The 24,183-nt window shown below is 35.5% G+C and overlaps 1 protein-coding gene across 1 annotated transcript in view; it reads left to right on the top strand.

The window, feature by feature from the left end:
• The first annotated feature begins 15,987 nt into the window (after positions 1-15,987).
• The window catches only part of LOC120903067 (roundabout homolog 2), a 34,030-nt gene continuing 25,834 nt past the window's right edge, over positions 15,988-24,183 (top strand). Inside the window, exons 1-2 of the mRNA XM_040312276.1 lie at positions 15,988-16,090; positions 22,544-22,853. Coding sequence (XP_040168210.1) covers positions 22,769-22,853 — 85 coding nt within the window. The 5' untranslated portion in view covers positions 15,988-16,090; positions 22,544-22,768. The remainder of the gene's footprint in view (positions 16,091-22,543; positions 22,854-24,183) is intronic.

Genomic DNA, 24,183 nt, shown 5'->3' with positions numbered 1-24,183 from the left:
TCGTTAGGCTTTCCCCATTTCTCTATGGTATCGTTGCCACATGTACTTGAGAGTAACAATTGGCAGCAATTTGGTAGAACTCATTATTTTTCACTTAGTGGGACAGTTGTGTTGAAGGCCCAGTGGATTCGTTTCACGTGTTGTTCTTTTCGCCATTACCATACCATCGGTGAATAAATTATATGATAGTTTATTTTGGGATGCCGTGTTTTTTGCAGATTTCAGGCAAAAAAGTAAGAATGGAACTACTTTTATAAATTCTGTTTTAAATGCGATATTTAGCGATAAGAAATATACATCATCGTCATGATTAAAACAAGTTACGTATTTATTTGAACTTGATTGGATATGAATGGAGATTAATTTTCTTTTTCGATCACATTAACAATGTTTGTTAATATTATAAAAATATGAGAAAAAGGAATTTTCCATATTTTTCCACAGGAAATGATCCATATTCTTAAAGAAATTAGGTAACACTTTTTAAGCAATGAAAATATCAATATATGTGAATTATGATTTAATTCAACTAAATTTGAGACTATGTTTTTCGCGGCAGCAGAAATACACCAACAGCCAGCGTAACCTACGAAACCGTTCGTTCCACGTTTAATGACGTGGATAACGGCCAAATTACTTAAAATAATAATTCTATTAAATATATATGACATTATATATAGAATAACGTATCTCGTTTGAAGTGTACACATACAACCTACATGCTATACATGTGAAAATATTTGTAATACTTGTTTCCTGATCTTTAAAAATAAAATATTACATAAGATACAAAGCTTTAATACTCGCAAATTGAACAAAAGCTTCACTAGTGTGTTAAATTTGTGTTTCAAAATGAAAACAAATTTATGATGCATGCATATTATTTCGAACCCATTACAGTCTTGTACAACTGTGAAAATGAATGAAATATGGTTTCTAATTAATTCTACTACATATTAACTAACTAATTTACTAACAAACTGTAAATAACATAGACATATGCATAGGGCTATTAATAAACAACAAAGGGAACCTACTATTCTAACAAAAACAGGTATATAAGTATAGCACGATGAAAAAAGTTTTGTTAGGATTTTCAATATTTAAGGTCACCTAAGCCTGGGAATCCAGCAATCCATACGAAATAAAAAGACTCGTAGTTTAGCAAGTGGTTGTTCGATTATCATTTTAAGCTTAGTCATAACGTTGTCTTGCATAATTGAGATGCATAAGTTACAATTACTGTATGATAAGAATGCGTTAATATAATATCAAAACAGTGGAAAACAGCCAAACTAATGCATATTTGTTAGTAGCATTCTTTAATGAATAATCTACATATGTACATCTACATAATCTACATAGCAACTGAAGGAATTGCCTTTTTGGAATTAGCAACCGTTTATTAAATGAGTTTGATTTGTTTTTATTTTTATATTTAATGTCAGCTATCTCATTTTGCTTATTTAATGTTCCGGTTTAAATAAGCGGAAAAAATAATACGCTTGAACCAAATCATTTTTAAAGCTAGCTGCTTTATATGATTCGACGATTTTGCAATCTGTTTCCTGAAAACTGTATTTCGTGAACTACGTAAATCAGGGAAAACTTTCTGAAATCATTCTCACCCTCCGAGGCAATCTTTTGAAATATTTATCCATGTGAAATGGGAGGACGCTTTCTTTGAGGAAAATTAAAACGGCGTCGTTTGATAACGACTTTGCCACGCGACCGGCGGTGTTCCGATCGTATAGCGCGTAGAGGTTCCCATGACCCCTGTCCTTGCGAGAAGGTTTGTCCTTTTAATCTATGGCTAAAAGTATCAACACGTTTCGTTTCGTTACAGTGATTGTGCATTTCTAGGGTCACATTGTGGAAATAAACCGCCTGATAGAACTCGTAGTGTTTGGTGTATTTTTTTTTTGCAAGAAGAATGTTTGGAACGAAAGAAATGGGATGCAGTTTTTTTTGCAGTTGCGTAAAGTATCTTTCGAGCCATGCAATTAGAATTGAAAGGTTTCCCTATTCCGAATTGTTTGCCAATCTCATGGAACAATCCAAAAAGATGTATCAGCGGACGACGATTGTCGATGGGTTATAATGATTAAGGTACACGTGGTATATAATGCGGCGAATGAACGGTATTTCATTAATCGAGTGTAGATCGTGCAGATATAATATGATAGATTCTGTGTTATTAACAGAAAATAAGACAAATTTGATGTTTTTTTTTTATCATATTAAGTATGTTTTATTGTTTCCCCTGAATAACAAAGTCTTTTTTCTGTTGCTATAATATATATAATATGCAATTTAGTATATTTTATGTTTTTATGGGTAACTTGATCATATATTGAATAGGTGTTTAACTACTTAAATGCTTAATAATGTAATAAAGATGTAAGTTGTTCCAGAATATTGTGTTGCTCATACCTACCTGCTCTTATCTATTGTATCATGTGGCCTGGTAGTTATTTCTTGCTAGATGAGAACTTATTGTATGCGATAAAATACACAATAGAGTCTGTATGATCCAGTGTTTTTTTGTCCATTTCTTTAATATAACTGTCTCCTAAAGGAAACAGAACCTGTTTTGAATTGAGCATACAACATTTATAAGATTATAAATTTCAGAAAAACGTGCGTAATGCTTATGCCATTTCTGCATCTGAAACGGCGGGGGATGGAATGAATAATATTGCAATATTGTTGTGTGAATTATTTTGATACGATATGAAAGTGAACACATGATATGAAACAAAATAGTCCTTCAATCAATTCGTTTCGGATCTAGCAAAAATCTGCTACACAACATTGGCTTACTTAAGAGCAATAAAACGCACAACTAAGTTCATATTCAATTTTGCATGGTTGAATGACAGCATGAGTGGCCGTGGATAATCTTTTCAAGTGGAGAAGAATGCTATAAATTCATAGCGTGAGATGTGACATTGATCAAAAACTAACTATGTAGGCTTTATTTTTATCACACGACCTGTGAGAACACTTAGGATATTGCAATCAACACGCAGTCCTTAAGATATGACGCAGAAGGCTCGTCATTTCTACGAGAGATTTAGGGAATAGGCAGATTCGGATCACAAAATGTAGTTCTATGTAAAAGGCAATGTGAAAAAATCACAGGTAGGTGACATTTTTGTACAATTGAACAAATAGCAAAAAACATCTGCTACTCCCATCACCGAAATTTGTAAAGAAGTAATAAATCACTCGTTTGTAATGAGGAAATAAATGTAAGAAGGGCCGAGTAGAAGAAGTGCTTTCAAAAAATGTACATTGTTTGGCATCGGTATTGATCCCACGTTGCTGTCATCCAGAACTCATGGAAAAAAGCATCTCAAAAATCCTTCGTGGAACATTGTCAACAGCATGGGACTCGACGGTTAGTTTAGTGCTATACATGAGTTTTGATGATGTCCTTTGAATTTTAGACAATAAATGTGGCAGGTATATAATCCTGCTGTAAATCTCAGTTGGGATGCTACAGCGATATTTGAAGAGGTTTTCCCGATGTCAATTGATTCAAATTATTTGAAGTTATTGCCAGAGTTCTGTGGTAAAAATTTATTATGGTGTTAAATCAGTGTATTTGACACTATATGCTTGCCTTTCAAGTTTTTAAAGCACATCATAAGATTATTCATCGCATGTCTAGTGTATAGAATTGCATATTACACATAAATGATTTAACTTTATAAGCCGGTTTCATGGTACAGTCGTCAACTCGTGTGACTTAACAACATGCTCGTCATGAGTTTAAGCCCCAAATAGACCGTGCCGCCATATGTAGGACTAACTGCCATGGGGGATGATTAAAAAATCAGCCAATGAAAGCCAATCCCACAAGTGGTACAGGCAGGCCTTGACCGACAACGGTTGTTGAGCCAAAAGAAGTAGAAGAAGATTTAACTTATAAGTGAATAAGAAACATACCATTAATTTGTTTGTCAAAAACCATCAATACAATCATCTAGCGACAGAACTAAGCAAAAACCATAACAGACAAATACAAGTAGCAATCTTAGGCTTATAACAATCTTTCAATCAGATATGCAAAAGTTATCGGACAGTTCAGATCGGAATCAATCCCGTTCGGTCTTGTAAAACTTTAACGAATCGTACAGAACACTGGCCCGCCTAATACTATACTTTAAATGATGATGTTCATGTATGTCTATAAATAAAAATTCATTCAAATTTCCAAAATTTGATTGTATCGTTGAAATTATTTCATCAGTCAATCAGTATCCAATCAATTTATTACGTTTTTTTTGTTTTTTTCTTGATATCACCTCATCTATGTGGTGTTGAGCTTTGATTATTGAAGCGGACTGTTTTAAATTGATGTACATTCAAGGGGAGGAGCATTTGCTGACGTGGTTTGTAAATATATTTCTGTATAAAGATCGTTTTCTAGTTATTGATAAATACGACAAGGACTTTCTATTGAAATGTGCTCTAGGCTCATGATTTCATAATCAAACCTAGAATATGCTAACTCATCTAGGTTAAAAAATCGCTTAAATCATAAAGCAAATAATACCATCCAATATATGATTTCAATAAGAACGGCTTAATAATATGTCTGCTTTTCCGAAAATTTTGAACGTTTGGTCAACCTAAATCAGCAAGGAGTAAATGAATAATAATCCATTAAAAAAATTTTTATCATGTTTGCATGTTTTTTTTAGTTTTATTTTAATATGATAAACAATAATATTTTCCAAATTGCTAGATAATTTTTAAAGAAAGGATATATAATGATAATCTTGTGCATATAATAATAATATAAAATATCCAGCAATATAATGCATATATGCCAACAAGAAGTAATATAGCTATTCCTGATTCATCTCTTGATGTGCACAAGAAACTAAAGATGACAACAGCGCTAAAGAGAAGAGTAACTTTTCAACTCTTCAACTACTACGCTTACTTACTTTTACCGACTTAAGCCATCAGGGAAATGGTAACATAAAGTTACATAGGTGAATCTCTGCAGGGAGCTATAAAAGAAGTTTTGTGTGGATAGATGCTATGGAAAACTTTCTATTTTTACTTGAATTAGGCTTGCGGTTGATTTTTTGTTCAAATAACATGAGTCAATTATTGTGAGCAAAATCAGTCAAATCGAAACACCTGATGTACTTTATAAAAACATGTTAACTATGCCACTATGGCAAATAATTTATAAGGTTGTTGCACAATAAAGTCGAAACTTTTGAGCTTAATTGTTTGAGCAATATGAAAAAAAAACATCAGAAAACTGTAGATATTAATTTTATAAATCTTAGTGGTTAGTATCTAACATTTCCTTTTACATCGGAATCAGCATGTTAGTTTGGATTAGTCTAATTGAAAAATTGAATGTATGTAACAATTGTACAAATTTTTACAACGCACAAACATTAAAAAAGAGAAAATATGTTTACATTATCATGTAATAACTAATAGGAAACTGAATTAAGGTACAAACACTTATTACTTAACTTTTATTATAATATTCTTTTATATCCCCCTCGTAGTACATCGGCCGGTCTCGTAGTACAGTCGTCAACTCGTATGACTTAACAACATGCCCGTCATGGGTTCGATCCCCAAATAGACCGTGCCGCCATACGTAGGATTGACTATCCTGCTATGGGGGGAAATCAATTAGTCACTGAAAGCCAAAGCCGACTAGTGGTACAGGCAGGCCTTGACCGACAACGGTTGTTGAGCCAAAGAAGAAGAATTCTTTTATATCCACTTGATTCTTTCCATCATTCGTTACCCATCAAGAAAAATGTGTCAAATCTCAAACGAATTTAGTTGGTTTTCATGTTCCAAATGAAAAACGTATGCAAAGGATCATAAAACATAAGAGTAGCGTATTTTGAACGTAAACCTAAAAAGGAAATCAAATTTCTTGGAGATGATATTTGTTTTTGTTTACAGTTCTACGTGGCCCGCATGATAAACAACATCAAAATTAGGCTGTTCAGCGTTTTCATATTTAATTATCCTTTTAAATACTCTAATCTACCACTATCACATAGGTTGTTTTCTGATATTTTAAGCTGTTTTGGATTCGGGTTCAACAAAAACTTGCATATTTCTTACAGGGTAGTAAAATATTGCCAAAAAAACATGACACATTTGTTTCTTCCCATTTCAAAAACATCTGCAACCAGTATCATGTTGATTTATATAACGATATCAATAGCCGTTCAGAAACAACTCTATCCTTTCATGTTGTAGGTTGGCCTTTCATGTGTTGTGTTTTATCCCCAGCATAAGGACATCCGTGTAACATTTTCAGGTACTACGCACACGTATGCGTCAGCCCCAGTTGGTCACTTGTGATGAAAATCACGTTTATCACTTCGGGTTTTTGGGGAGGTATCGGAGTTTGCTCCAACTCTTACGTTCCAGCGACGGGAATGGGAGTTGTGTCTTACTGTTTTATCATCTTACGTTTGTAGGCGCTTCGTCTTTCGAAATGCCAAGACATTCAGTCACAATCGCGTGGCCTTTTTGGACACAGCTGCTGCACGCTGCCCTGAAAATCAATTTATTTTGTTTGGAAGTTGGAAATATTGGCAATTGGTTGGTTATAGCGCTCAGTGCGGGTTGTTTCTGATTTTTCGTTTGATTTAGATTAGCAACGTAATTGCTATAAATAAGGTCCCAGGTTTCTTGCCTTTGTGTGAAATTGGGGATGTGTCTGCTGTCGAGCATCGGAAACTGAGGAGAATGTCGGTCGTGAGGGATGAAAAGGAACTGTTTAGTTTTATGGATTTGGGATAGGAAGGAATTTTGTTAAACTGGATAATCAGTTCAAACCCAAAGAAGCGAGATTGAACTCCATATGCAACTAACGATTCGAGCTATTGTTTCATTCTTTGATGTGAGGATGCGGGTTGTGAAAAATAAAAAGACTTCATACAACGACTAAACAGCTTATTCACAGGAATTGGGGATATCATGCATGCTTTCTGTTTGATTTTCCCTAGTCAAAATTTTTAAGCTAATGCTGTTTGAATGTTTTGCTTATTTGTTTTGTGAATTATATAATTCTTCTGACATGGTCGGGTTTATAATTAGAATCATTAGTCTTTTTATTTCGTTATTTGTTTATCGGACCGCGTGGCCCTCTCGAAGCATTCAGTACAGTACATAAAATTACAACATATTCTCAAAATATATGTATACGTTCACGTTCATATATGCACAAATACATTTACCCGGTGTCATTAGCATCATATATAATAAGGGGAATTACATGAATAAATTGTCCATTTGAATCACTATCTTTAACTGTTGTGTTATAAAGCGGTACACGAAAACTCAAATTATGATGAAATCGAAAATGAAACGATTTCATTAGAATGGAGGTGATCATGAAGGCTCTAAACACAAAGGTACAATTTGAACAATGTTGCTAATTAATTGCGACTACACGCATTTCTAATTGCTTGGTATGATGTTATCCTGAAAAGAACCCTTGTCGAAAAGAAATCCATTTACGTTTGAAGTGTCATAGCAATTGTAAAGCAAGTTTTGTAGTTATTTATGAACTTTCACCCTGACATGAATGTTCATATAAAAGTATTTCAAAGAATGTGTTTGCTTGTTGGGTACGTGCAGTCTAAAAAAACAAGACGGTGTCTTGAGATGTTCGAAGGTTATGTCTAATGATGCTCAAGAGTGAGGCGATTCATTGGGTAAAAACGTTAAAAAAGTATTGACATTATTTTTAATATCCTCCTTCCCAGCGCATGGTGTACTGACTCAGCATAGCACCTCATGGTGGCTGCCGCAACGGGGCTGTTATAACATCTCAGTATCAGAGAAAAGTTTAAAAAAAAGTAAATACAGGGAGCGAACCGAACCCCTTCATAGGACGTTGACGATGATGTAGATCTACGCGCCATTGCTAATGGAAGATGTTCCGCTAGGGGACACATGGCGCGATAGATCTACGTAATGACAACGATGTCAGTGGAAAGCAAGCGTATAAACTACTGCTTCCGAACTGATAAGTCTAGTTTATAGGCTAGGCTAAGGCTCTTCGGTGTTGGCATTGACTATCCAATCTGGAAGCCATTGCGCTTATTGCCATAGTACTTGATCAATTGGAATATCTTAGAAATAAGTAAGAATAGAAGAGTATTTCGTGCATCTAAAGCGTTTGTTGGTCATATCTCTCAGGTAACATTTTTGTTCCTTAATAATGCCCAAGAAAGCATTTGAGCTCTTCTCTATCATCATTGGGCAGTGTTTACAATATCTTTTGTGCATAACGACCAGATGCCTCTCCAGGCAATTTCAAATACACAATTGAGAGAGGATAATAAAAAAAATCGCAAAAGAAAAAAAACTGTACCAATGGCAAAACAAAATGTTTCAAAAAGAAAAGAAATAATGAGAAAAAATGCTGAAACAAAACATTCCCATCGCCACAGGACACATGTCCACCTACGGAGTTATGGTCCTTTGGTTGTATGAAGCCTTGCAAAGATTTAGGATTCTATTTTAGAGGAAAGTCGAACAACACACACACACAGGCTTTTATTAAGAGATGCTCGTTGAGAGGGTTTTTTGGTAAGAGAAACAATCCACTTGAAACAACGCAAGAGAATATCCAAAAATCAGCCACTTGCTTATCTCCCGGAGCGACATCCCATAGAGCACCGGGTAACTGCACGAATAGGCTTCAGAATGGGTTCGCCGTTGAAGTTTGGGACCGAATTTGGCTCAATGATTTTTGTTTTGTTTTGAAACAGAAAAAAATTTAGATGTGCTGTGTGTTTTAGCAAAGTCCAAACAATCTTCGCATTGTTAAGGGTAGCATAGTATTTATATGCAATCCCTAGGCAATCATAAGCGATTTTGTGTGAAATTTTGACATAAGCGTGTAACACGATCTCCCCCGAGATACGTGATACTATCATGAAATGGCTGGTTGAGTGTGCCATATTCTCTAGCAATTGCTCCTAGCTATCATTTCAAAGAAGGCCGGGGATGGATTGGGACAGAGTCCCAGCACCTTTTTTGACAGAAGTGAAATATCGCAAACCATGTTTTGTATAGCAGTAAGCATAACATGTACATGCTTTGGTTGGGCTATTAATCTTAGTTTACACAGGTAACTGGGGGCGAATTCAGCATAATTTGTCAAAAATAACTGTTAGTTTTACTATAATTATTAAAGTTGTATGTGCGTCAAATGTGTCACAAATTTAGTGTAGCTGTTTGTGGTTATATTAGCTTTTTGTTGATTCAATATAAACAAAAGCGACAACTCATGAGTAAAACGAAGTTTGATTTGATTTATACTTCATTTTTTGCCTTCAATGGCAAAACACTAGCACTACCGTACTGTATCGAGTAACACTTTAGCTTCAATTTCCCTTCCATATCCACTCGCTACGGAAGGCTTTTCCCAGGATTGCACAAAGTTTACGCTAGATAGGGGCGGACGGAGTGGTGCTCAATAATTGGCACCCTCGATTACTCGATTTTTGTCATATGGCTTTCGCGTTCTCTACAGATGGGACACTGTTTAACTTGCAAAGCGAAGCACCGAAAAAAGGGAACGTAATTACAAGGTCGTCACAAGCGCCTGAAGCTGGGAAATCGAATGGGAATTGAATTACTTTTCTATTGCCACCTTCATCATGTTTCTCGAGGGATTATCATGCGTGCGCACAAACACTGAACGGGGGATGGAGTTTGCCATCAGAGACAAGGACTTACAGGGGGTTCCGGTACCTATTGCCGGTAACAGCTGAGTGCTCGAAGAAACTGTTGAGTATTGTTTGATTTTTAATGGCCACTACAGATGAGTGGCTATTGTTTCGTTTGATTAATGACGGGACTCATGAGAAACATTGTATGAAAACATATTTTAAATGTTAAACTGTTTGAATGTTTATTTGCCAATTCATTGACAAGTAAGCTCTCTCGATGCTGTGTTTAGCAATTAAGGTACATGCAAAACTTTTATGCGCACTGCCAGATGGAATTTAAAATATGTACAGAAATATGGTCGATGGTATCTATTATCAAAATCTTGAAGTTTGTTTAACAATGTCCTCAAATAATGTTATTTTTTACATATTTGTATTAAAAGTTTACTCGTAATATTAAATATAATTTACCATATTTACCATATTGAGACTCTAGACGTCATTTAAATAATATTTAAAAAATATTAGTTAGTTAAATTTGGTAAAACTTTGAAATGTTTTCAGGAAACCTAACACGATTTCTTTTATATATTGTACGTATTCGGATACTCTCGAACTTACTAGATGGACTATAATTGCCTGCCAACTATTGAGCTTGGGCTTATTGACACTTTTTTTTCATACAAAATAAATTCAGATGGATGTGAGTTTCTCCAAAACTGTTTTTATACAAATGCTTGCTTTTTCATAAAACTGTAACTGGTACTGCAACTTAAAATCATGTCAACTACGAAACGTTTAACAATTGAATTCCAGCTGTAAATAATATGGAAAATTAGTTCAATAGTTGATTGTGATGCTTATTTAATACCTTAAATATTGTTGCTTTTCAATACTAAAAATACATAAAATGATTTGATTTTGATACTTTGTTTTAAATTTTAGATTTTAAGTTTCCTATTTAATTCTACACGCATTTCGGCGACTCAGCTTTTGTAATAGGTGTGTGGTGTGTATGTGTTTTATGTTCTCACACTGTCTATTAAATAATGTCTGAAAAACGTGTTTGAAATGAGTGTTTGTGCGTTTGCTTCTTGTATTCTAATGGAACTCATCTTACCGTGCTGGCTGTGTCATGTCGTTTAAGTGGATTCTACTTTTCAAACACCTACTTTACCGTAAGAATGTAACAACACTGACTACTTCACGACAGGAAGCGGTATAATTTCTAAATTCAAACGGAGGGATGCAATAGTGAGGAAAAGGACCGCGACCATATTTAAACTCGCAGTGTGAAGACACAAGCTTATCCGATCGAGGACTCTTGTAAATATAGCTTGTACCGCTCGTTTTAACTGCAGTGGGCTGTTCAGACACGAGTCTCGGTCTCCCTTTTCCAATCGACCACGAGTTGTCAGCTGTTTGTAATAGCGGGTCGAGATTTTGGGTTTTGAAGCACCGCGACACTTCTTCAATGGAAATGTCCAAAAGACCCTCTTCCTCAAACGGTTCGACGGTGGCGTTTCTTTCCCTCTTGGCACAGTGCATAATGAAAGTGTCACCAGGGGGGCAAAAAGTAACCTTTTACTAAATCCCGCACACGTCCTGAACATAAATAGCACCAGCTCACGAGTTTCCGCCGGTGCATGGTGCACATAATTTATGTAAAATACATATCGCTAGTTACGCAAGCATTTGTTTTCGTTTCTCACTTAGCACCACAATTCTTGGCACGCAGTAGCAGTTGTTGATTTGTTTCTGTCATTTTATATTGTGAACAATTGAAAATATATAGAAAAGAAATAATTAAAAACTCTTTTTTAAATAAAATTTTTTACATTCTGATCAAACATTCAAATTATCAATAAATTGTTACCCACAGCACCAGATGGTGATGATATCCATGATTGACCCAGTGGCACTGTAGATGTTATGCTAAATTTTATCATACAGTTTTCAATGCTTGTTGCTCTCGTGATGTACGACTCCAAACGCCACCTCTGACTGTAGGAAGCAGCTCGTGAAATCTTCGCACATTCATCCTTCGTTAAGGGCTCTAAAGAGCTTATTGATTTCGAGAGAACGAACATAAATTAACGAGCTAAATAACTTAATCCCTCCCGGCTGAGGAGGACGACTATCCAGCAACAGCTAGCTAGGTGTCGATGTTGGGAGAAAATGAACGCAATAGGATGGAGCTACGGTTAATGCAGCTCAAGCAAACGCAAAACAAAAACACTTTGAACAAATGGAAGAAGATGCTTATGTCAACATAAACATGGCATAATTTTTAATGTCAAACGGTTGACAAGGAGTCGGAAAAGAGAGTATCTGTTTCTTTGAAATTGATGGGTCGATCTATGGCTTGGGAGATTTGAAGTGGCTTAAGAGAATGTTTTCAATGCTGCCACTTAAAGATACTTCTTGAGATTCAGGAATATGGGCACAATTATTTGACTTGTATGCAGCTTAAAAATCATTTAAAAATATCTGTGTAACTTAAGTTGTATTGTAAGTTTCTTTTGTTTAAGCAAAAAATCACAAAGCATAAGGTACTACAATCTTGAGTTGAGTTGAGAAACAAAACTACTAATTTTTGTACAAGGTGAGATATTAAATTGAGCGGAGCTATTTTTCTTAAATCACACAAGCAGCTATTGAAGTTCTTGGATGGAACGGTCCTGATGGGAGTCGACACCATCCGGTCTTGTAAGATTTGACTAAGATGAATACTAAATTTATCCATCATTCCAAATAAATCATTCCATTTTAATTCATTATAATCTTTTTTTCATTTAAACATGGTCTAATTGATTAAAATATTAAAAAGCCCAATTGTTTAACATTATAACCATTCAGCTGTTACCGCGAAGCAAACTAGTTCAGCCGCAACTATGGGGAATTAAATTCCACCAATTCACATGAAATGGTTAACATGAGTATTAACGAAAGATAGCATAATGATAGCTCGCGAAGAAAGTGTAACTGGAGTAAAATTTTATTGTTGGTAATGTTTGCAGCTGTCCATGCAACCATCTGACCTTTTCCACTCGACAAGTTCAAAGGCTGACAAACAATATGCACTGGTCGTAAAACTGAACAACCATCCAGCATTACAAGAATTCTAATTCCTTCGTTACGGTTTCAAAGCCCATTCAAACATTAGCAAATGCTTCTCAAGGATCTTCCCCAAACCAAAACAACAGAAACGTGTTAACAAAAAATCCTTCGAAAATCATCCCAAGCGTTCAGCAAAAGAAGGACGGTGAGTGCTATCAAACAGACATAGAGATAAACCGACAAAGGACTTGCTTAGCAGATCAAGAGAAACAGTATAACCGAGAAAGTGAGAAAAAGGGAGATACATTGAGAGAAAAAGAGAGAAAGCATATTACAAAGGGAGAGAGAAAGAGATTTTTGTAACACAAAAAAATCAGGATTAGCACCTGCTTATTTTGGTACATTATTCCGTTTTTGCTCGCGAATGATTTTTACCTGTCAGGATGGGTTCGACAAATGAGGAACATCATGCAGAATAAAGTCGTGCAAGATTGTGAAAATATCATGTAAAGCAGTGGTCTCTAACCTGTGGTATGCATAGAAATTCGATGCATGTTTAAGTTTGAGCAAATGAATTACAATACGTCTGCCATATAATTTTTTTTTGTTGCAATTTGACATCTTTTTGAAACATGTAATGCTTTTCATCCTGTATAAATCAATAACTAAGCATCGTGGACACATTTACTATTGTTACCTACTGTTGATTACTTTGAGATGCTTCAAAACATTGAGATATTGTTTTTAATTGGTTTTCAAGAGCATTGACTGCTATGCGACTTCAAGTTTATAACTGCTGAAATGGTCTATTTTTAACCTCATCTTACAGGTTCATTTACGGGATGTTGTAAATAGAATGTTGCTAAAATTTGGACTTCATTTTCAAAACAAAGAGGCTCTTGCAGAAAAGGGTATTCGCATAATAAAACATATTTTAATCCGATTTAAACCGATTTTGTGGTATTATATGTTATTATGGCGATACCGTCACCATATCGACGATTGCCGACAGTGCAGCGGTTGTTATGTGATGAGTACGATCATCAGCCTTTATGATGATGATGATGATAAGGCTCCCCATATTCTATTCTACGCGTGCTGGCGTTTACCACCATCTCCAGTTGAAGGGAGGACAGTGTGGGAGTTTGATACTGGAGTGAGAGATTAAATATGAGGGATAAAAAATAAAGTTATGGTCGAAGGTTCCGAAAGGATGAACCAATAGCCGGTTGTCAGGAGAAGAAAAAAAAACAAATTACACCGATACGCAAGGATACGCGTGGCTGTTCCTAGTGAGATAATAATGGGTCATGGGCCCAGGAGACATTTTGCCTTTCAGGAATGGGGTGTATTGCTACTTATCATTGGCAAAAGGTGATAGCCATCGTTGGGGGTGGAGCAAAAACGTGTGTCGTTTCAATTAAAGTTACGGTCATTAGGATTAATTTGATTATGTAGGAGGATTAGAAATGCGTAAAATCGTCCTGAAGATTACTTTATGGCGTATTTGGGTGGATATGCGAGTTTACTTCAAAGTTTTACGATTGCTGCTGCTGCTGGTTCCTGTTGCTTTTGGTAGTTTAATTTTGTAATTTGCGGTGTAGCACGATTTATTTAACTAGAATACTATCATATATTTTATCTTGCTGATATGGGGGTCTTGTGAAAACAAGTATGAATGATTTAAGAATGTAACATGTTTCTAAAGCTAAACACATCTTGAATTAAATTATAATATTAGTTCCAATTTATAATAGCTGGTTGTTATAAAACTAGGTTAACTTTATAGTTTATGTATATATTGAATATGTATTATATTTTTAAACCTATCTTACTTAGTTCTGTCATGCATATAAAAGTCAAAAACCCTTTTTGACTTCGTGTGATGTTTTAAATTTACTGATTGAACAGCTTGACTTGAATTATACTTAATTTTTTAAAGAAATGTTGCACCCTTTGGCCTCATTTTGAATATGAGCAGCATGCATTGAGACATTGGGTTCAACGCAACGGATTGTTTGTTAACACACGGTTCACAGTGAAAAAATAATGATCAACGGGGAATAACACGAAATTGCAATTAATTCATTACTTTAATATGTTTTACAGTCTAAACAGTTGGGGAATTTAATACCAGATTAAATTTTGGTGTACGATAAGACATATTCTGAAAAATACCGGCTTTTACACGCTTTGTTTACGTTTCCTTGCGATCACTCATCCGGGGCTCCATGGAATAGAATGACCTCGAACATGTTTTTCCGAGATGCTTATTTTCCTGGTGTCCTGTCGTTCAGTGCGTATTGCTCCCGGATATCTGCTGCGTCGTAGCAATGGAAACTCGCGTCAAGCGTAAATCACGTAGAGCCTTTATTTGCCGGTTCATCCGCGCCGGTGCATACCCGAAAGCCGATCACGAAAGAGAACAGCTGTTCGGGAAAACAGGGTTTGATAGTTGAATTTGGTTTTACGTTTTTGATGTTGTTATTACATAGGTTATAATTATATTTAAAAAACGAATGCCCGCACCAAAACCCACCATGAAATATAAACAGAAATGTTAATTATATGTGATATTTGACTGTGTGGATGTTTTCATTAAGATTGTTAAAACAGGGTTGAAAAAAAAAATTTAAAATGAAAACAACAAATTAGGCATAAATATGCCTAATTGTTGCCTATGGCTAACTAAATTTTAGTACAAAGTACATTGCCTAGTCAAATGAAATTGATCACAAGATATATGGTTCACATGACAAGAAATTAGAACAAGGGCTATAAAGTGCGATGTACATATGATTTATACATGTATCTTTTATTAGTTGCAGTAGGGTTGGAGTTCTGAGACTTAAGCAAAACATCCATTTTATTTTGCATTGTTGGTGATTAAGCAAGTTTTGGAAACTTTGGTAAATTCAATGTGAAATTTAATTCAATTAAAAATTAGAAATTAAATCAATCAGAGAAATTCACATGCTTGCGGTAAACTAAGATTTGGTATGTATTAAAATTATATCTATTCTTGTATATATTATTCCAGAAAAATACTGCAAATTATATAGGTAGTATATAGTCGGCGAATGAGAAACAAAATAGAAACGTGCAATTAATACAAAAGTGGATGGAAACCCTGGATGCGTCGCGATTGATGATGCGTTCGGGTCGGATTCGTTCGGGTTTCAAAGCGCCAGGAAAAGGCGAACAGCATCACACGCAATTATTGGTAGTCGTAGTTTGTCTTTCAAAGCTGACGGTTTTGCATTTCGGATTCTGTGAAAATGCGGTGCTGAATCTTTGCTCGATTATTGAGTGGTTACGGCAACAGCTAAGGTTTTGTGAGTGTTGATATGTTTATACTACAGCAAAAAATGTTCCAGCATCCAGCAACAATTGAATTGTTAATGTTATTGTTAATGTTTCATTTTATTTGTTCGCCACAAAACTATATAAATTAACAAATCAGCTATAAAAATGTTATGAGACTATGTGGTATTAATAAAATAAAAATATCATAAGCAATGGCAGTAATTTCCGCATAGCTTCAGTTCCCAATCAATAAGTACGAATGGATATAGCAGAGTGTTTCAATGCGTGTTGGTTTATGCGGATGGTTGTGTTATACGGATTAAGAGAATAACTGTGAATGTGTAAATCAGTGATGTAATTTTGAGTCATACTAGAAAATCTGCTCCTTGCATGATGATATTAAGAGAGATGTTTTGATTATTGTTCCGTGATGATTCGATCGATTGATTGAATGATGGAACGGATGATGCAGTATCGTCAGTTTTACTATAGTTTTATAATCCACTACCGTAACAGACGACTGTTTGAATAAATTGTGCGTATTTGTGTTGAAATGAAAATCGATTGTGAATTCTATAAATATGATTAATCTGAAATTGTGATTTGCTGGGTATATGTCACAGTGAATGTTATTTAAGCTACGACCAAAAATGTTGTTTTTACTATTAAATGTTTGAAATTATAAAGTGTATGAAAATTGTGCGCATTGTGATGTGAAATAAAATACTTCTCCGATGAGAAAATAGCTTAATAGTAACCTAGGCAACAACCCATGTGAACATACAGCAAAGGATTATCGTTCGTCTTTATTGGCGGGAACAGCTTCCAGAGATTTGCTTCATACATAACCTCTTGTAGAAAATTTTAGCAAACCATGGTAAGCATGTGGAAAAGTATTTACGCGGAGTTAAAAGAACATCTTTTGGTCTCTATATCATATATACAAGGATGAGCTCAATACAGTTCGGAATAATGTTTAAAGCAAAAAAAAAGAAGCAATGTACTGTTGATCTGCAGTACATAGTTGTCCCATGCTTTACCCGGTTTCCATGCCACGGTAGTACTATCAACGTTTGATTTAAGAATTGGAAAGTGAAAAAGGAACGATAGGAGTTATAGCTTTCCGTACGAAAGGATTAAGAACAAATTTTTCAGGATTATATGGTGATTACTTTGAGATCTATTTCCGTTTCCAGCGAAAACGTTCTCTCGTTTTTCTTCAAATATTGGATGGTGAAATGAAAGTCTTTTATACATTTTTCATCCTGAGCTCTATTACGTGTTCTGGAACTTCAGGAAAGCTTTCATTTTTATAAGCATTACTATCATTTAATCTCAATTGTTGTTTTACACTCATATAAAATTTAGCTCAATAGTGCGTTTTGAACTAGTTACCATTCCGATATTTGGCAATAATATCTAGAATGAATGTTAGTAAAGCCATGACCATGGGATAATTGTAACCAAAATATTGTCAACATATTCTCAGAAGTTGTTTTTGTTTACAAAACAGGGCTGTGCAATTCGATCCTGTAGTGGAATTAATGGCGGCATTAATAAAATATTGTGATTGTAACAACTCTTGATTGACAGATGGAGCAACAAAGGACCAGGTCAAAGCAAAGAAGGGCGATAGTGTTAGGAAAGAAAGCAAAATAACGTTCATGATACCCCTGAATCATGCTATACCAGCAATAGGTTGGGTATAAAAAAGCGGAAGAGCATGAAAGACGATCTGAACTCTTCTTAATTTTGTGCCGGCTCTTTGATGTATATCTCGATGGCTTATTGCCCGGTTTGTTGTTACAACTTCCGTAAAAATTGCATGAACTTGATGGGTGTTTTATTATTAAAATATTCAATGGGCTGTTTTCTTTCGGCACTTGCCGTAGATGCTAAACATATGACTTTTTTTTTGTGTTTGACGAGGTAGCTGTAGTTTTTGTTATAAATATAATCACAAAGTCCATAACTTGCAATGTCGTATAAATAACAATGAAAATGCTGGGAATGCATTTTTTCCAAAAATATTATTGCAAAAATAGAATATTGCTTGATTGTAACTAATAAAAACTGTAATCAATCCAAAGTGAAGAAAGAGATTATTCGGTAGAAGATGTATCAGGTATACCAGGAGCAGAAACGACTTTTGTATAACTTTCCTCAAGCACATTGAACACTTTTACGGTCATTAGGTAGTATTAATATTGCATTAGGTCAGAACTGTAAATTGAAACTTTTAATTTTGAAACGGTTGCTTGTTGATGAAACAGCAACTCATCGTGCTTAAAAGATGTGTTTTTTCGTGAAAAAAATTCTGACTGGATCACAAAAAGAGAGCGATTAGCAACAACATAGACAAATATTGACGCACAAGCTGTGTCTTACCAAGCTGATGGCAAAAACAGCCAAGGGGCAATGCAATTATTGGCCCAAACGGAACAGCACATGGTCGTGGATGATGAGATTTGCGGTAACCGCAACAATTTCTGGCCTCGGTTCGCGAAAGTTAAACAACAGACAACAGCTAGAAGAAATGATGAATATTGTTTAGGGCGATATTTGTGGAAGAAGGGTAGTTTCCAGAGAAATTTGGAGCAAAACGTGCAAGAAAACGAAAACGGCTATGCTTAGCTACTGATTCTAGCTAAACATTAGTCTAAATGATAGCCCTAAGGCGTCGCATTAGCATTCTTCTTGCGAGTGGTTGTAGGAAAAGTGTTGATAAGATGGGAGGCTTTTGTTTGATTATAAGTATAGGAATAATTAGCTGAGGAAGTACAATGTAAATGTACGAAACATAAGGTGGCTTTGCTAATAATGGATTGCTCGATTTATAACAGAGTAATTCGATTAGTTAGTTAGTTAGTGAGTTAGTTAGTTGTGCCGGTCTCGTAGTACAGTCGTCAACTCGTACGACTTAACAACATGCCCGTTATGGGTTCAATCCCCAAATAGACCGCGCTGCCATACGTAGGACTGACTATCCTGCTATGGGGGGGAATCAATTAGTCACTGAAAGCCAAGCCCACAAGTGGGTACAGGCAGGCCTTGACCGACATCGGCTGTTGAGCCAAAGAAGAAGAAGAATTCGATTAGTTAATGAGAGTTTTTGATAAACTATGTTGTTGTACACTTGTATTGTGTTTGTACAATGCACTTGATAAAATTCATTTGATGTGGGTTTTCCTCAAGACTATGAAGCCATTATTATTCTACTTCTCTCCGTTTCCTGTTGTGTTAAGGAAAATAAATAAGAGGATAAATAAATAAAATAAAAAAAGTGTTTGTGGGCTAAGAGTGTTTGTGGGTTAGTACTACTAACGGATTACAACCGTGGACGGAATATTCCTCAACTCGTTTAATTCTTTGTATTATCTACTAGCTATTAAATATGCTGGGTCCTTCTCAGTCGATAGAGAAATGAGCCACATAGTGATTCTTTGTCTCCCTACCACAATTTTGCCATGCTTCCGCTTTGCATTGGCGATTAATCTTATTGCCAGATCAGCAGTAAAAACATATTCACCCTCTTCGTACAATGACGGTAGGACCAGGAATTATTGTGGGAAAGGTCGCATGCGTTGGTTCCCGTTTTGGTATACTTTTTCAACAACTTACACTGGCTAATCGTTCCGAATCGTTTGTGTGTTTTCTTAACTCGAATGCCAACCAGCATGCAATAGTTTTGTAGTTTGTTTTCCTTTTATTTTTTCAATGCGTGCAACATACAGAAGGCGGAGAGTGTGCTTGCTTTTCCCGGGAAATCGGTACTGCCTAAAAAATAGGTTGAGAGCGATTGAATACGTTGCAGAAGAGCTGTTCGCAGCTCTATTGCCAGCTTCTATGATTGAAAGGGATCGCATTGGAAATGGACTAGGACTTCAATTTTGGGATTGAACTGACCCCAGCTGTACTGTATGTTTTGTTTTCACATTTCAGTTTCTCTTTCGTTTCTTTTATCATTCCATCCACCCTGTGTCGAACTGTTGTTAATGTTACGATGAGGTTTTTTTGCGCAAGTAAGGAAGGGCAAAGGAAATTTGAAAACCGAAAAGAATCTTGCTAGAATCCCATAAATCAGTCATAGAATCTAACGTGGCATTTTTGTTGAGCTTGATTCTTTGGACATAAAACGAATGTATGTGTAAGCGCTGGGAAATCGTTCATCTCTGTTTCCTGTTTCTTTGGTTACCTGCTGTATAATGATATCTTTGTGCATCGGGTACGCTTTTTGAAGTGCAAAGAAGTGTCCTTAGATTGTATATTGTATAAGTGAAAAAGACATGCTGCTGTACTGAAAAGTATTAACACAAATTTATTTAGATCACTCGAATTGTTGGCACTATTAGGAACGTTTCTTCAACAAGGATACATAAAACCAGTACAGCCATGCTAAGTGTGAACTGTCTCAGCTGTTATAAGGAAAATGTCTGGTGACCGTTTGTGTGTAGAAGAAAGATCAGCTATAAATAGAAAGAAAGATACCGGCGTGAGCAATTAAGGCATTTGCTACAAGGGAGACGCACCATTGATGACTAATGCAAAAGCGGCCTCTAAAATTGCGTGCCGATGACACACGTTCTACGCGTAGAATGGTTGCTTGCGGAAGAAAGTGGGGTTTGAATGAACACATTCGCCATAACAAATCATGTACGGTTTAACAGCAATTTGTAGTCCAAACTAGGGATCAAATGGAACAAATCTAAAAATCCCAATGCACGTTTTCTTGAAATTATTAATTTGTACGTTATTTGTAAATGATTACATCTGCTTTCAAGCGTCTTAAGTTGTACGTAACAAATACAGTATACGCATAGGAGCATACAACAATATGTTAATTGCAAATTTATGTAACTTTTTATGCGTCCAACTTAAAGACCTTATAAAATGATATATTAACAAATGCCTTCTGGAAGAGAAAGGATTGATATAGGTTTCTTGTCCGATTAAAACTTTTTAACACAACTTATGCGGATTAAAACCTTTTTCCCCATTTATGTTGGAATGTTAGAGAAGAATTCACTAGGATTTGTTATGCTTTGGTTTTTTTTTATTCTGCTGTATGCATTTGCTGTGGTTTAGTTGTTACAATGCAGTCACACTAATGCTGATAAACGACAGCATCAGTCTGTTAGCGCATAGCCCAATAACCACCATCCGCCGTCTCCCAGTTATTATTCATATCAACACGGTAAGAATTGACTACGGACTGCCACCGGAGAGTTCAGGAGTGTTGTTCTGTTTGTGCTCAAGTGTCGACGGAAAATGTGGAGAGTGCTATTGAAAAATCCTCTGCTCGGTCTCGGCTGTTTACCAAGCATATGAAGGTGCGTGTTGCAGTGGAATCTGTGGATTCATAAAGCAGCATGAGGTCGGATTGGCTGGAAGGTACTGAGTTGGGTTTCAGGATATATCTCGCCAAGGATCACGGGGGGCAACAATATTGCTTAGATGTTTTTTTTTTCATTCTTCACCTCAAGTTTACCTCCTACTGCAAATTGTTTCTCTCTTTACGTTTGTACCCAACGCACCTCAAAGTGCCCTGGAAGCCGCATAGACAGATTATTTTTCTTCGAGTTTAGAAAGCAACACAGAAATACAGCGGTTTAATAAATCAGCATTAGCGGCACTGTGATACGAATGTGAAAAGAGATGAAAAATAAAATTCATTGAAGAATTCCAACAATGGAAACGTCTTTTGTGAAGCGTTAAAAATGCCGAGGTTTTTCTTGCTCGCGTCATGCTTTATAACCAATACTTTCGTGTTCAAAATCGTGTGAAATTTATTTCTTGTTTTGAAAAAAAATACTGGAAACTTGGTTGCCACAATGTACTTTAAATTACCGTTCAGGCCTAATGCAAATAAACAGAGATACAGGAATATTTTCGGTGTGTAAGCTCGTAAAATGTTTACTAAATTTCAAATCGAATCTATTTGTATCGGTGATGTTGATGTTAAAGATAAGATTCCATAAAGAGCTATATTATATTCCACAAGTCAGCTTTCCATTGAGCAGCGATGTTCCATTCCTGCATTACTTCAATTTAATCAAGCTCACAGTATGAATACAACTATGTTCCATAAGATTACATCAATCGTCTCAATGACAAGAATGTGTAGTGGAAATACATCAGATGGCTATGTGACAATACGTTGTGAACCAGACATCAATGAGATTGCATACTAATCAAAAGATATATTGTGCCACTCAATCAAATTCGCAGTGAACACTGAATACTTGGGATAGAGATAGTGACGACGTAGCACTACCAAAACATAAGTGAAGTTTTCCTTCATCGTATAAAAGAGCCTTGTAACACTTATTGCAATGTTCCACGTGGTGTCAAAATGTTAAAATATCATCGGAAATGAATCACTATAATCGCATAGTTCTTTGATGGTGTTTAATCGTGAATTTTTTTAAATGTTATAAGGCAGTTTGATTTCATATAATAAGTAAATAGTCTATATTTTGCAGTGTAATAACCAAAGATAACATGGAGATGATTTCGAGGTCATGATAATACTCTTCCATAGCAACATGGATCGATAATTAATATCAGTGAACACAGTGTAGTGGAGTGAAGGTGTAACTGAAACAGCATATATGTTTATCTGAAACAGCATATATGTTTAAGCATTTCATACGACATTGATATAAACAACGAAGCGGGAAAGATAGGAAGGAGTGAGGGTAATCAAAATGACTTTTGTCACTAAAGATGGCGTGCATCATTTCGTGGCTTGGTTCCTGTTATCTTTGAACGCGATATCTTCGACTGTGCTAGGTAAGTACTTGTAACAAATTATATCATTTGGTTGAATGGAATGAAAATGTATGGCAGGACATTTTTACAGATGCTTTATTCATGTATGGCACATAATTCGGAGAGCATCGTGTTGATATTGGAGCATTTTCGTAGCTATTGTTTGATGCGTTTGAATATATTTGTTCAAAGTTTTTTATATATTCTGCTAACAAAAGGTGAATCTTTTATACATGCATTAATTTCGCTGTGAAATGTTAGACTTGCCTTAACACGTAGGTCGTATTAAAAAGAATACTTAATTGGACACAACTAGCATGTGAAAGGTTAAAGCTTGAAGATTACCTTTTGTCAATTTCATAGTATAGGACTGATTGCTTCATTTACGCTGATTGATTAGTTTTTGTATTGTAAAGTTTTATATAAAATTGTATTTATAAAGTTAAAGATTTACATTTTCGGTTGACAATTTGAGGAATAATAGTGTCATCATTAGTTCAAGTGGCATTATTTACAGTGGGTATAATCTTACAAAAATAATGGTCACATGGAAGTAGGTTTGTAAGAGTTTGTTTGTAGGTTTGTTGTTTGTAGGTTTGTTTGTGATTTCGGCAAAATGTATATGTATATAATATATGCTTTTTGTTATTTCCTAGAGAATAAAAGATAAGACTTCTTTTTGAATGAGAAGAAAAATAATCCATACCGCAAGAATAAGTATTTGTGTAAGTTTCCCCTTTTGATTCCACATATTTTTGATTAAACCCAAACCCAATGCTTTCTTTCTGGTTGTCTAATTAATTTTTGAAGCTAATGCTTTCTTGGAAAAGCGCAAAGAAGGATGAGATATTGATCTGCTTTGGTTCTAGCTTGGATGAACCTGGGTTATTTTTCTTGCATATCTCACATAGAATATTCGATGATTTTGATGTTTTCCGAGTCGTTGTTTGTATGTTAAAAATAAACAGTTGTGATACAATCAAGTAATGAGAAGAATTAGAAGCGACAAATCAATGAATGGTGTTTCATTATGTTGAATAAATCAGTTTTTGAAATTTTATTTAACTCACCATATGTGTTAACTACAGCGTGCTTTAAGTGCAAATAGATATTCTTAATCCAATTAAAACTAAAATAACATAAATCTACCATCCTACAAACTATTGCATATCCGAGCATTATGGTCATAGTACATTTTAATCCATCCCAACGCAGCATAGGGATTACGACACAACTGCTAGCCACACGCGCACATGCGGGGAAAAGGGTCCTTTCAAAGAAAAAAAGTGGGGTGATGTGACGGCAGGGTCTCTAGAGTGTGAGTAACGAAAGGGAAACAAAAAAGGGAACT

The sequence above is a fragment of the Anopheles arabiensis genome, chromosome 3, assembly GCF_016920715.1.
Source record: "Anopheles arabiensis isolate DONGOLA chromosome 3, AaraD3, whole genome shotgun sequence".
NCBI lineage: Eukaryota > Metazoa > Arthropoda > Insecta > Diptera > Culicidae > Anopheles > Anopheles arabiensis.
This window is presented reverse-complemented; position numbering and strand designations above follow the sequence as displayed.